The 15,566-nt window shown below is 44.2% G+C and overlaps 1 protein-coding gene across 1 annotated transcript in view; it reads left to right on the forward strand.

Annotated features, from left to right (window-relative positions):
- The window catches only part of NMI (N-myc and STAT interactor), a 34,412-nt gene extending 19,122 nt beyond the window's left edge, over positions 1–15,290 (forward strand). Inside the window, exons 5-10 of the mRNA XM_033944946.1 lie at positions 1,668–1,784; positions 4,617–4,791; positions 9,453–9,559; positions 9,665–9,851; positions 10,746–10,852; positions 14,698–15,290. Of these exons, the coding sequence (XP_033800837.1) occupies positions 1,668–1,784; positions 4,617–4,791; positions 9,453–9,559; positions 9,665–9,851; positions 10,746–10,852; positions 14,698–14,907 (903 nt within the window). The 3' untranslated portion in view covers positions 14,908–15,290. The remainder of the gene's footprint in view (positions 1–1,667; positions 1,785–4,616; positions 4,792–9,452; positions 9,560–9,664; positions 9,852–10,745; positions 10,853–14,697) is intronic.
- Positions 15,291–15,566: the final 276 nt, after the last annotated feature.

A 15,566-nucleotide genomic window follows, 5' to 3' on the forward strand; every position in this document is an offset into this window, starting at 1 on the left:
TTATTTTCCTAATGGCCAACCATCCCTCCTCCCTCTCTATTAGCTTGGAGGTCACCCATGCGTTAAGAATATGCTGCCTGCTTGTCCTGGGATAAAGCACAGTTACTTACCGTAACAGGTGTTATCCAGGGACAGCAGGCAGATATTCTTACGACCCACCCACCTCCCCGGGTTGGCTTCTTAGCTGGCTTATCTTAACTGGGGACCACGCTCTCCTCCGTCGGGCGGGAAGGCACTCGCGCATGCGCGGTGCGGCCATCTAGAACTTTCTAGTTAAAAGTGTCCGTACCGAGGCTCCATCGGTGACGTCACCCATGCGTTAAGAATATCTGCCTGCTGTCCCTGGATAACACCTGTTACGGTAAGTAACTGTGCTTTTTCTGCTTCCCCTCCCCTCACTCTGGGCTACACTTATCACCTCCGGGTTTTTTTTCTCTACATGTGAGATGGTAGGAACCTGTCTCCTGCATGTGTTTAATTTTCCATTTTTTTCAGCTTTTAATCCATTCATGAGGCTTTTCGGTGCTGCATAGGACCCTGGTTCTCTGGGTTTAGGCAGAAGTCTGTAGCTAGTAGGCTGCCTACTCTGCAGGGCATCTGCATAGCCAGCCTGCACTAACAGTTCAGGAGCCCAGGGACCCTTCTCTTGGGAGCAAGGCTTGCTCTAGTTTTTGTCCACAAAGAGCTTGAGCACAGGCTGAATGACCCTGTGGTGGTGTTTATACCTGGATTGGGTGCCAACTGCATTTCCTCCTCTGCCAACTTCGTATTCAGTCCGGTGTGGGTCTGAGATCCCAGTCCTACATGAAGCCTGTGGAGGCAGTCTGAAGAAACAAGCTTACATGCATTTTCAGGCTTGTCTGAGACAGAAGTCTTCTTATTTCTATAACTGCAGTCTGTCTGCTAATTTTCTTTTTTTTTAGACTCTCCAGAATGCGAAAGTCCCCACCCTGTCTGCCGCTTGGTAGAGGAGAGGTACTGCTAGACAGGGAGAAGGGGTACTGCTGGACATGGGGAGGAGAGGTGCCACTGGACAAGGGGGAGGGAAAAGGAAGGGAGAAGAGGTGCTGCTGGACCTGGCAGAAGGGGAGGGGAAGGGAAAGGTGCTGCTGGACTTGAGGGAGAAGGGGAGGGAAAAGAAAGGTGCTGCACGCTGGAGGGGAGGGTGAGATGGTATATGGGGAGAGAGCATATTAGTTGTGAGTGGGTATGGGGGGAGGGAAGGAAGGAAAATTGTTGCAGGATGAGTGAGAGTGATGAGAGGGAGAAATGGATATGGTGTGGAGGAGAGGGAGAAATGGGGCATGGGGAGAGAACATGTTGTGAGTGGGGTTTGGCAAAGATGGACTGGGAGGTGGGAAGGAGGGATTTCACACTTTGAGGGAAGGGGGCGAGGAGAAAGGCAGAAAGTGTTGGAGCAAGCCTATTGGGAAGGAGGTGAAGTTGAAAGATGAATGATATCATTCTGCAAGCAACTTGCAGGTTCAGATGCATAACCCTGGCATTCAGGACTACTAGACACATCTAAAAGAAAGATCAAGCTAAGAATCTAATCTTTTATTATTTCCGTTATTGTATATTTTTCTTGTGAGTAAAATTATTTTAAGTGTCCATAAGCAAGGGTGTCCTGAGGCTTCTGTATCTCTAAATTGTTTTTTATTTTTCAGAGAAAATTAGATGAGGTAAACAGAAAAAATGCTGAACTCAAAAAAGAGATTAAAAAACTTGGAGATAAGCTGGAAGAAAAATATTCAGTGAATGAAGAGATGTCAAAGGAGCTAAAGGTATTGTGAAAGAAATCCAGGAGCTAACTTTTTTTTTAATTTTAATTTTTTTTAAATTTCTAGCTATTCGATCAGCCTAGTTAGCAGTGTGATGATTAATGCCCCAAGTTCAGATAAGCACTGTCCTCCAGATCTGTATAGCTTATCCAGATTTGAGCACAGATCCTAGATCTGCGCATAAACTAATTAGTCAAGCGTTAACATTTAATTGGGTTAACAAGCACTTAATTGGCATTAATTAGGAGTTACGGGTAGATCTGCCCTGCAGTCGTTTCTAAAAAAGGTGCTCCTAAATTTCATAGTGGCAACTCAAAAGGGACTTGGCCATGGGAGGGGTATGGGAAGGGTCAAAGGTATTCCCAGAAATTAGGCGCAATGTTATATAATGACTGCATTTCCGCACCTAACTGACATTATTTGGAAGTGAGCATTTACACCAGCATTTGGCAGGCATATGTGCTCACACGCAAAGTTAGGTGCGAGAAGTATGCCAAGCTATTTTTTTGTAAAGGGATTTGGAAAGCTGCCTTTCTGTGGTACAATCAAAGCTGTTTACGTTCATTATATGCAGTTACTTTCTCTTTCCCTGATGGGTTCACAATTTAGGTACTGTATCTGAGACAATGGTGGGTTAAAGTGACTTGTCCAGGGTTACAGGCAGCTGCAGTGGGAATTGAACCCAGTTCCCCAGGATCTCAGTCCACTGCACTAACCATTAGGTTACTTCTCCATTAAGCTACTTTGGGTCTCCCTTCATCCCCTCCCTCCTGCTGTATTTCTTCCTCTACCCCTCCCAGCTCCCTCCCTGCAGATGCCAGCATTGCTGCAGTTTCTACTTCCGGCTGATGACACTGACGAAGCAAGCCATCTGCTGGGCCTGTGCATGGCCTTGGCAGCAAAACATGGGGAAGAGGAGGTATGGAGGAAGAAATGCTGTCAACTGTGAGAAGTGCGTGTATATGTATGTGTGGTGGGGAGGGGTGTGGTGGGGTGGGGAGGAAGAAATGCTGGTAAACTGTAGGGACGTAAGGTTGGGGAGGAAGAAATTCTCGTTAGGGTTGGTTGACAGGGGTAGCTGATTGTATACTTGAATATAAACTTTTGATGAGGAGAGGAAACATCTCAGTTTATACTCTAATAAGTTTATATTTAAGTGGGAATGTGGGGCGCAAGAGTTAGAGCTACAGCCTCAGCCTCAGCCTGAAGTTGTGGGTTCAAATCCCTTGCTGCTCCTTGTGACCCTGGGCAAGTCACTTAATCCCCTCATTGCTCCAGGTACACTAGATAGATTTTGAGCCCACTGGGACAGTTGGGAAATACTATAAAAGTACCTGAATGTAAAACAACTTAGGATATAAGTGGTATATAAATAAATAAATTTATATGGTCATTATCTGTTGGAGTGTGACATTGGCAGGGAGTGGGCATGGAAGTGTTAGCCCGTGCGTTATATTTACACTAACTGGTAACTGGCTAGCTCACAGTTAATGCCAAACTCGTAGAGGATGACAAGGTGACAAAATTCATCACCGTTTCCCCATGGAAGAATTGGAGTATGAATGGGCGCACAACCACAGACCCTCAAGAATTGCATTGAAGAATGCTGGTGTAGATGGACTGAGGTTGAGATAGACACTAAAGAATGACAGTCTCTGGTATCCAGAGCAGATATTGTGATGTCATAATGTCTCATTCCACCAATGCCTAAGAACCAATTTTATCAGTGATGTCACCATTGCTTCATTATCCTATACTTGGGCTCAAATAAGAATCAGAGTATGAATGGGCACAGCCACTGACCCTCAAACCTTGCATTGAAAAATGCTGGTGTAGAAGGACTGAGGTTGAGATAGATACTAAAGAATGACACGGGATAGTTTCCTGCGGTTATCCACAAGGACGGTAAAAGTAAGGCAGCCAGAGCACTTAGTTCTCCCTTGTTAACTGTGCAGGTTCTGTGTGCTAATGGTTACATTTAATGAACAACTTGAAATAAAAGAAAATAGAAGTAAGGCCCTCAAAAACTGCCACATTAAATCTGACTACTTTCTTGCTCTGCCCAGGATCTAACACCAAAAATGCCTATACCTCCAGTCACATATAAGTGCATGCATTTCTTGCTTACTTTACCTGGGAGAATTTTGTAAGTGGCATTTTATACCTTCTTATATGCTTAAAAAGTCCTTGATAAACTTACCCCCTTCAAGCATCACAAGGCTCTGATTCCTTCTGGTTCCACCCCCAGCAAGTCTTGTGATGCTTGAAGGGGGATTTAAGCAAATGGCAGTCCTGCAAACTTTTTGATGCCATGGCACATGAAACTCTGTGCTGCAACTGTAGGGCATCCAGATGCGCGCGGACGTTGATGCGATTATGTCATGTGTACGCATTATGATATCATGTTGATGTGCGCGGAGGCCCTCCAGCCGCAGCCCTAAGCCTATTTCTATGCCGGTAGGGGTTACTGATAGAGGAGGAGAGGTGCCTCTCACCGCGAGAGGCATTTCCTGTAAGCAGTCAGCCGGCATGTGGCGGCATACCTGGAATCTGCTAGTGCGCCATGTCACACAGTTTGCGATGCACTGGTCTAAACCCTGCAGTTGAGTTCTTTTATAGCAAGGACATTTCAGCTAATATAAAAATTACCACCTTGCAGCATTCCTTGGTAAACTGTGTGGAAGACAGCAAATTACTGTTCTGAAAGGGACCATTGGCCGGTGAGCTTTGCTTTGTGCCATAGGTGTCAAAGCCATTTGGTGCATGCTTGCATTATGAACAAAATAACTGGGTACTTGCTTTCTTACAATTCAACATATTTTATATTTGAATTAGTTTGTAAAGGAGCTGCCTGAAAAGAAAGTGAAGTTTACAAAGGTGGAAATTGTCAAGAAGGAAGACACTGAGAATGAGGCCTTCTACAACACTGACTGCCAGTTTCTTGTCAACGCAAAAATCCCATTTGTTCTTCAGGGTGATCAGGCTCTGGTGACTTTTGAAGAAGAAGGAGGTCTGATTAACCTTTTTTCTGTCGCCTTTTAATGTTTGTACTTTTCTAAATAAGCATCTGGGTTTGATTATAACTGTAGTTCTCATAGTTGTTGGTATGACAAAGCAGTGGTGAGCAGTAGAGAGAGAGATATAATTAATAGTAGTAGTCTTTACCTAACCCCCCTCATCCAATGCCTGTGTGATTAAAAAAGAAATGTATACTAAGGCCCTGATTCTCTAAAGTGCATCCCAATTTTAGGCGTCCTACAGCTGTCTAATCAGCTAATCGGGATGCACGTTTTTTTAAAAAAAAATGCTCCCCAGGCAAGCCTGAAGGCACCTCCGGGAGCCTAGGGAGACCCGCAAGATGCCTAAGCTCGTCTAAGGGCCTTAGGCGGGCCTTAGGCTGAACCTAGGCGGCCCTACGCGTCTCCCTAGTATAGGAGAAGCTTAAAATGTAGGCCAGCAAAATGCTGGCCTACATTGTAAGTAGACGCGGCCGCTATACTTATCGCGGCAAGGGATCTCTCTGCCGCTATAAGTATAGCGGGCCACGGCCCCCTGACCAGGAGGGAGCCCAAACCCTCTGCCCGAAGACGCACCCCCCCGACACTACTGACCGCCCCCCCCCCGACATTACCGATCCCCCCCCGACAATATCGATAGCTGGCAGGAGGGTGCCCAATCCCTCCTGCCCGAAGACGCACCCCCCCCGGCGCTAACCCCCCCCAAACCTCCACTCCACCAAACCTGTTCTTAGATGGGTCTTGCACGTCTTGAGCCGGCAGGCACGCCTCGTCGAAATGAAGCGGGCCTGCCCCTTCCCGGCCCATCCCGCCGAAGCCTAAGGCCTGATTGGCCCAGGCTCTAGAAGCCTGGACCAATCAGGCCTTAGGCATAGCGGGTCCGCCCATCCCCACTTAATCTAAGGTCTGTTTGGCCAATCAGGACTTAGATTAAGTGGGGATGGGCGGACCCGCTATGCCTAAGGCCTGATTGGTCCAGGCTTCTAGAGCCTGGGCCAATCAGGCCTTAGGCTTCGGCGGGATGGGCCGGGAAGGGGCGAGCCGCTTCATTTCGACGAGGCGTGCCTGCCGGCTCAAGACGTGCAAGACCCATCTAAGAACAGGTTTGGTGGAGTGGAGGTTTGGGGGGGGGTTAGCGCCGGGTGGGGTGCGTCTTCGGGCAGGAGGGATTGGGCACCCTCCTGCCAGCTATCGATATTGTCGGGGGGGATCGGTAATGTCGGGGGGGGGGCGGTCAGTAGTGTCGGGGGGGGGCGGTCGTTAGTGTCGGGGGGGGGGTGCGTCTTCGGGCAGAGGGTTTGGGCACCCTCCTGGTCAGGGGGCCGCGGCCCGCTATACTTATAGTGGCAGAGAGATCCCTTGCCGCGATAAGTGTAGCGGGCCATGTCTAATCTAACCCGTTTCTCTAACCCGCGACTGTAACATGGACGCCGGTTTCAGAATCGGGGTTTAGTTTAGGCCGATTCTGAATAGGACGCCTCTCCCGGGCGTCCTATTCAGAATCAGGGCCTAGGTGTCTTGCGGGCCTCGCCTTCAATATAGGCGGCCTTCCTGGGGAGCATTTTTTTAAAAAAACGTGCATCCCGATTGGCTGATTAGACAGCTGTAGGACGCCTACAGCTGCCTAAAATCGGGACGCACTTTTAGAGAATCAGGCCCTAAATGTATGTTGAACTAGATCCTTTGTATATGTCAAGTTAGGATGAATTCATTGTATTATAAGTTTGGCAGTTCGACTAGTATTATGTATATTAACCTGTAACCTGTTCTGAGCTCCTTGGGGGAGAACGGGATATGAAATGAATTAAATAAATAGTAGTAAAAACTGACAAAAAGAAAAAGGAAGTGGTTTTTCCTCTGTATAGGCCAGTGGTCTCAAATTCGTGGCACGGGGGCCACATGCGGCCCGCCAGGTACTATTTTGAGGCCCTCGGTATGTTTATCATAATCACAAAAGTAAAATAAAACAGTTTCTTGATCATATGTCTCTTTAGCTATAAATGACAATATTATTATTAAGACTTGGCCAAAAGGAAAGATTTATAAACTATAAAGAGTTTTACCTCACGCAACATTGTCATTTCTTTAATAAGACATTAACTATTTTTTCTGAGGCCCTCCAAGTACCTACAAATCCAAAATGTGGCCCTACAGAGGGTTTGAGTTTGAGACCACTGGTCCTGGTCTGAAGGTTGCATTTTCAAAAGTTGTAGGTAACGTAGAAGCAGACCAGAAGAAGGCTACTAAGATGGTATGGAGAAGCATTTTTCCATAGATAAGACATTCAGTTATTGTATTATCTCATTTTATTGAATTGTTTTATTTTCCATTTTATTATACCTTAGTTGGTTCAATAGTTAGCCGGTGGTGGTGAATATTTTTTTTGTAATGCTGACGACCATTGGCTAATTTAGACCTGGTTATTCAATGCTGGGACATGGCTGGGCATTAACATTGAATATCTGGGTTAGTGAGAAGATCTGGAAGTTATATGCAGGTATGGCCGATATTCAGTTCTGTACTTGCATAGTGTCACTTGCTCTACATACCTACCGTCATGTGGGATAAGTATCCAGTATATATTTTTCTCTTCATGACCCCTCACATTGGTCAGCGTAGATGTTTGTGAAGCCTATGCATTGTCAGGGAGTTGATTATTTGCTTCCATTTTATCCTCTGTCTTCTTTGGAGTGTGTTTTTGAGTAGAAGGGAGTTGTTTGTGTATTATGTTATCCTTCCACACTTGTGTTTGGTGATCTAGATCCCAAGAAATAATCATTCTCATAGCTCGTTTCCATAAGTGATAGCTTTCCCAAGTTTGTCTGATAATCATGTATTTATGGACTTTTTCTCCAGGAAATTGTCCAGATCTCTTTTGAATTCTGTTGTGTTTTGAGTAAGCAGTGATGCACTTACTAACTGTAACTCTGAGGTCCCACCTACTCTTTATTTATTTAATTTTAATGTATGCATTTTAAACAAAGCAAGCATTTTCATATTACTTGAATACAGACCAGAAAATATAAAGTAATAGTCTAAATAAGAACAAAGAAAGCTAAAATTAATTTAGTCTGAAATGCCTAATGGGGGCCAAAGAAATAGAAAACTATAAAGAAAATTTCATGCTAAAACTGTTATTGAAAAAGCAGTGAGCTAAACTCCAAATCTCTCCCCTTCCATTTTAGGTCTAGATACCCAGACTGCTTTGCGAGAGTAGCATGCACACATGCATTTCAGAATCATAGGACTAAGCCAGGGGTAGGCAATTCCGGTCCTCGAGAGCCGGAGTCAGGTCAGGTTTTCAGGATATCCACAATAAATATGCATGAGATAGATTTGCATCTCAAGGAGGCAGTGCATGCAAATCCATCTCATACATATTCATGGTGGAGATCATGAAAACCTGACCTGGCTACGGCTCTCGAGGACCGGAATTGCCTACCCCTGGACTAAGCTGAAATAACACTTTGAAAAGAGTTGCACTGACCTAGTGATGCTCATTGAGGTGGAGTGTCACAGTATTTGCTTTGCCTCTTGCAATGGTCAAGCCCTGTCCCTGCTCAGCCCTAGTGTCAGGAACTTCAGACTTCTGTTGTTATATACTTAACCCCTAATTCTATTTTAAAAAAAGTGCTAAAAATTGTATACACAATTGGCATTTTAATAAGTAATTATTGTTGCTAATTAGAATCAATTACAAGTTGTGCATGTAAATTTAGGCGCAAGTTAAAATAAAAGGGAGCACAGAAATGGGTGGGTCATGGACAGACCTGGGGCATTTGTTATGTACGTGATTATAGAATTAGGGCATCCACGCCTAAATTTAAGCACAGGCATTTGTCACATTTTCAGTGTAAAAGGCCATACCTAAATTTAGTCGCAGTTCCCTGGCGTTAGCATTTTTCTATAAACTGTGCCTAATTTTAAACACAGTTTATAGAATGCCACTTTTTTCAGTGCCAAATTTTTAGGTTATATAGTATTACATTACATTACATTAGGGATTTCTATTCCGCCATTACCTTGCAGTTCAAGGCGGATTACAAAAGAATTATCCAAGATGTATTACAGCAAGATCTTACAAAAAAAAAAAAAAAATTGGTTATTTTCAAAAAGAGTAAGAAATGGGTAAGGTTATCTGTTTGGGTAGTTGGCTTTAGTGAGAGGTGGAGTTTGAGACTTGCGGTATTATTTCTTTTTTCAGAGTTTTCTTGAAGAGTATGGTCTTTATTTCTTTTCTAAAAGTCTTGTAGTCGAGGGATGCCGTCAGTAGATTGGCGATTTGGTTGTCTAGTTTGGCTGCTTGAGTGGCCAGGAGGCCATCATATAGTTTTTTCCGTTTGACCTCCTTAATTGGGGGGTATGAGAATGGGGTGTGAGTTTTCCTATGTCTGATTGCGGTGTTGTGGATGAGGCGGTTATTCAGGTAGTTTGGACTGTCTCCGTATAAAGTCTTAAATAGTAGGCTCTATATATATATATATATATATGTTGTTTAGATATGTCTACGCTATATGTGGTAATCGCAGGGAAACAAGATTTTATGTATGTGATATGGAAACTGCCTAGCTTTATGCGGTATATAAATTTTTAAATAAATAATAATAAAAAATAAAATAAAAATTCAGATTGGTGACAATTTATTTTCTTGCAGTTGCCAAAAACATACTTAAAAAGCAGAAGCATACATTAAATGTGGATTCCAATAGGATAGAATTGAAGGCTGTCCCTGTCACCCTGAGTGCGGGGTTGAAATTTGAGGTGAGTGTTAAGTGTTTTAGAAATTGTTACTGTTATAAAGAAGAGAACATTATTTCTGGACACTAGTCATATTCCATATGAATTAATACCTTTTCCTGTGTATAGATCCATACAAAAATTTCTCAGAAGAAAATCACTGTATCTCACCTTCCGGTTGACATTCCTGAAGAGTCTTTAAGAGATAAGCTGGAGCTGTACTTCTACAAGTCCAAGGTGGGAGGTGGAGAAGTTGATGATGTGACGTACAACAAGCAGACCCACTCAGCAGTTATTACCTTTCTGGAAACCGGAGGTATGCACAAGGTTTGCTTGCAGTTAGCAGCTATAGAGTTCAGTCATTCTTTTAAGAGTCCTTTTCATTAAGTCCCTAACAACTAGGTCATTTGATCTTAAAACACATGAATGTGAGAAAAGTATTGCTGAGTCAGACCAAAGTACATCATTCCCAGTATCCTGTCCCCAAAGGTAGCCAGACAGGGGTCACAGATATCTGACATATCCCAAAAAGTAGATCTGTTTTTCATAGCTCATCTTGAGATAAGTGATGGCTTTCCCAAGTCTTTCTGGCTAGTCATATATTTATCGCCTTCTTCTCCAGGAACTTGCCCAAACTTCCTTTGAATCCTGCTATAGTAGTCATCTCGACCGTGTCCTCCGACTAACATAGTGGGGCTCAAAAGAGATTTGGACAGCTCTACTGTTTTTGCAGTGTATTTTCCCAACAAATGCTGCACATTTTGGGTTCAATATTCAGCCAGTGGTGAGCAGCGTTTTGCTAACTGCCGCTGTTGTTTAAGTCTGTAAATTCAGCATTTCCAAGTTTCCAGAGAAGGCTAAGACATAGTTGGTTAAGTGCAACCTTGGGGATGCTACACTCAAAAGTGTTGAGTCTCTCCCCCTTATTTCCCCCATCTTCCCCCATCTCCCAGGCACCAGCACCTCCTGTGGTTTGGTGCTGCAGATGGAGGTAAGGCTTCAGTTTGGATGGGCAGGCGTTCGCGAGGCGGGGCAATGCCAGTTAGCTAGGGGGTGGTGTTTGCGGGCGGGGGGGGGGGCAATGCTGGTTTACGAGTGGGGGGGACTCGCAAATCGAGTCAATGCTCGGTTTGCGAGTCACTATTTATGAAAATGTTTTTCATATAGCAAAAATAACTGGATTTTCTTATTTTGTTTTATAACTTTCTAGTTGCTGATCGTGTTGCAAGCTGTACTGTGTTCCCTTTTCGTACAAGTACAGGCTGTTGTGAAGTTAAGGTTTCTCGATGTTTAGAGACAAATTTGCACAGATTCCAGGTAAGCTATTCCACTCTTTGGAAAAAGATCTTCCAAGATCACTAGAAGGTTGATGCACTTGTCCAAAAAGTAGGAGGATCCCTGCTAAAGTGCTTCGCAGTGGGGCAGAGTCCCACAATACTTGTGTGGCATCTCGTGTATTAGTTGCACTTGAGTTAAATGATCTCCTAAGTGACAAAGGGGCTCATTTTCAAAGCATTTAGACTCACACAGTACCATATGTTTCTATGATACTTTGGGTGTCTATGTGCTTTGAAAATGAGCCCCAAAACCAATTAACTAAAAGCATTATATTACAGAATTTCTCTTTTATCATTCAAGATCTGCCAGACAAATCTTCCTTTTCTGGTTAGACTGTTAACTCCTTACACCTCTAATAGAGCTTTACGATCGACCAATCAAAACCTTCTTTCAATACCCTCCTTAAAAATCATCGACACAAGATGTAACAAAATATTTTCAATCACCGTTCCCCAGTTATGGAACTCGCTTCTAGATTATATTAGAGAAGAATTTGTATTAGATAGATTGAAGAGTTCCTTAAAAACTTTTCTTTATAAGGATGCGTCTGGAACCTAGAACCACTAGATTCAGCTTATCCAACCACCAATGAAACTTAATCATTAATTCCTATATACATTACATAGGATCTGTAGTAGAGAGCTGCACGGGAACGGGGACGACGGGAATCCCGCGGGACCCGCGGGCATCCCGCGGGTTCCTCCTTCGGGTCACGGGGATCCAGTGGGGACGCCCCATTAGGGTCGTGGGAATCCTGTGGGGACGCCCCCTAGGGTCGCGGGGTTCCTGTGGGGCTGGATGTAAGTTCAAGTTCAATTTTATTTGATAAATCGCCTATAAACAGAGTTTTCTAAGCGATGTACAGTTTAAAAACATCTAATGAGTGAACAAACAGTCATAAAACAAATTTTATCACATTTTTAAAAACAATAATATGTCTAACAAACATTATTAAAACTTAAGAGGTTCATGACTAACTAGATACACTAGGAAAGAGAGGGCAAAGTTACAATTTTCTTAATCTAAGAGGGAAGAAACAAAAAGGGTAAAAAACATTTAAGGACGGGGCAAAAAAGCAACAAATAATGTACTCAGTCGCGCGGCTCCTCTTCTCCCTACCTGCTCTGCTTGCAGCACAGAGCCGAACGGAAGTCTTCCCGACGTCAGCGCTGATGTCAGAGGGAGGGAGGGCTTTGTATAAGCCCTCCCTCCCCTCTGACGTCAGCGCTGATGTCGGGAAGACTTCCGTTCGACTCTCTGTACTGCAGGCAGAGGAGAAGGAGAGTAGCCTCGCGGCGTACCAAGGGAAGGGGCGGTCCGCCCCGGGTGCAGCACAGCCGGCCAGGTCACCTTACTTTTGTGGCGCTTCCCCGACCGACCGACAACAGCCCTGGTCCGACAAACCTCAGCTGTAAGAAGGTAATTTAGATTCGCGGTTAAGGGCAGGGAGGTTTGTCGGACCAGGCCTGTTCTGTTGTTGGTCGGGCGGGGAAGCGCCACGAAGGTAAGGGGGCAGAGAGAGAGAAAGGGAGGAAAGGTGGAGTGGAGAGGAAAAGACGCTTACGGGAAATGGGTAAAACTGAGGTGGGAGAAGGACGCTGAAAGCACTGGGGAAGACAAAGGGGTGGAGAAGGACGCTGAAAGGCCATGGGGAAGACAGAGGGGGAGAATGACGCTGAAAGCACATGGGGGAGATGGTGGGGGGGAGAAGGACGCTGAAAGCACATGTGGAAGACAGAGGGTGGAGAAGGACGCTGACAGGACATGAGGAAGACGGGGGGATAAGGACGCTGAAAGCACATGGGGAAGACGGGGGGAGGAGAAGGACGCTGAAAGCACATGGGGAAGACAAAAGGGGTGGAGAAGGATGCTGAAAGGACATGGGGAAGATGGGGGTGGTTGGAGAAGGACGCTGAAAGGCCATGGGGAAGATGGGGGGGGGGGGGCGAAGGACGCTGAAAGGAAATGGGGAAGAGAGAGTGGGGAGAAGACGCTGGCAGGGAAGAAGACAGAGATGCCAGACTATGGTGGGAGCGGAGGGAAGAAGATGGGTGCCAGACCAATTTGAGAGGCACAGTAACAGAGCAAATGGAAGACGCAGAGGGAAGAGAGACAGTGGATGGAAGGAATTTAATGAGAACATGAGGAAAGCAGAAACCAGGCAACAAAGGTAGGAAAAGAATTCTATTTCTTTCTTTTTTTTTTCTTCAGGATAAAGTAGTATATTAGTTATGTTGATAAAAATTTATAAACATTAGAGGCTCTGGTAGAAACCCGTTTACAAAGTATGTATTCTTCCCAATTAATATTTCTAAATTAATAAAGTCTTTTTGCTTATTTGTAAATGGGTTTCTACCAGAGCCTTTAATTCAGTAGCATAATTAAATGAAATAACTATTTCTGAAGTTTATAGGGACGGGCGGGGACGGAGGGATTCCTCACGGGGACAGGTGGGATACCTCACGGGGACGGGTGGGGACAGGTGGGACTTTGGCGGGGACGGGTGGGATTTCTGTCCCCGTACAACTTTCTAATCTGTAGCTCTTATCTTTCCCCCTACCTTTCAATATACCCCTTTTTTTTGTACCACTTTTCTTAAAACTATTGTAGTTGTACCCCCTTTCCCTTTTTTTCAATATATGTCTATGTTTTAAGTTTGTCTCAGTTTGTACTTTTAACTTTCTTGTTACCCCATAATTTTATTATGTACATTGCTTAGAAATTTTTATAAGCGTTTGATCAAATTTTAAAATAAACTTGAAAAAAACTTAAACTTAAAGAGTGATTCAGATTGTAGTCTTGGTTAGGCTAAACTAATGATACGTAAATGTAAGTTATTGTGGACCTGATATTCAGCGCTATTTAGACTGCCAGGATTGGCTCCTGGCCCTCTAAATAGCACAGGGGACTCAAACTGTGGGGGATTGCCAGCTGTCTCACGCTGAATATCTCGGTCTCCGGATTGGCTGGTAACTGGCTGCATCATGAAACATGGCCGATCGCCAGTATTCAGTAGCTCGCCGGCAAAGTTTGGCAGCCAAAGACTGTGAAAATTTACCTTTTTAATTGATTACGATGCTATACCGTTGCTGATATTTGCTTACAGAACTGTGAATGTAACTATCTGTAATCTGTTCTGGGCTTTTTTGGGGGAGGATAGGCTAAAGAACTAAGAAAATAAATAAAAGGGTGATATATCTTTGGGTTCTGAGACTTAGTCAGCTAGCTGCTGAATATTTGCATAGCTGGCTATGTCCCGGCCGGGCAAAAATAGACTTAGAAATTCAATACTGGTGCCCGGAAAGTAATGAAATCATATTTTTCTCTTACCACAGAAATGTCTCATTTTATCTTAAAAAAAAAGTTGGGCTGGATGGAGCACAAAAGACACTCATACAGGACAATGCTTAAAATTAAGTCCTTTATAAATACTTTTTAAGAACAGTTTTGTATAGAAAAGTCTCCCATAGAACACCTGTCGAGTGAATTTTCCCTTCCTTTCAAAGGAAAGTTGAGCACAAATGAACTCAACAGGTCTTCCAGGCACTGCAGCTCTTACCTAGTGCTGGAAAAGATTGGAAAATAAAATGTATACGTTTAAAAAGATCTCTCTAATTGCTTTTACTGGTCATTTCTCGTTACCCTCACCCATTTGTTATGAAGGGACAGGGAGGTCCATTTTTGGGGAGGAACACCATGAGATATTTCTGAGAGCACAGCCTGTTAACTATATTTTAAGGAACTTTGGGGCAGCATCTCAGGTGTGCAAACACACTTCCAAAATGAATCAATGGCAGCCATAAGATTGAATTTTGTTTCTACAGACATATTCTGGCATTTCAAGAAGGACAATACTACTGACAGACATCAGAGCAGACCAGGATGATGAAGAAAGCATCCAGGATATGATTGAAATTCATTTTCAGAAGCCCAGCAACGGAGGTGGGGAAGTGGAGAGCATCAGATACCTCTCTGTGGGCTGCAAGTTGGCATATTTTGAAGAGGACAACGAGATGCCACAAAATATTGCTTGATCCATGCACTGCTATTTCATTGCCCTTCCTTGTCACTTTGGGGGTCTTTTACTAAGGTGCGCTAGCTGATTTAGCACGCACTAAATACTAACGCGTCCATGGAATATAATGAGCGCGTTAGCATTTAGCGTGTGCTAAATCACCTAGTGCACCTTAGTAAAAGACCCCCTTTCTGCGGTTTGATGTTTTGTATGAAGGACAGAATTCCAAATCTCAATACCCCCACCTTAAATAAATACATATATACATTTGTTTAGTATTGTAATACTAGTTTCAAATTTTAATTTTTTTTAAATAATTATGTATATGTTAAACGGTGTCAGGTCAAAAGCGCGCCGGGACAAAGGCGTGCCCAGACAATTGAGCGCAGCGCGGAGGCGCGCGACGCTCAAAATTACTGTTTTTAGGGCTCTGACAGGGGGCATGGGGGGGGAACCCCCCACTTTACTGAATAGACATCGCGCCGCGTTGTGGGGGGTGTGGGGGGTTGTAACCCCCCACATTTTACTGAAAACTTCACTTTTTCCCTGTTTTTAGGGAAAAAGTTAAGTTTACAGTAAAATGTGGAGGGTTACAACCCCCCAAACCCCCCATAACGCCGGCGTGATGTCTATTAAGTAAAGTGGGGGGATTCCCCAACAAAACCCCCTGTCGGAGCC

Source organism: Geotrypetes seraphini, chromosome 5, assembly GCF_902459505.1.
Source record: "Geotrypetes seraphini chromosome 5, aGeoSer1.1, whole genome shotgun sequence".
Lineage (NCBI taxonomy): Eukaryota > Metazoa > Chordata > Amphibia > Gymnophiona > Dermophiidae > Geotrypetes > Geotrypetes seraphini.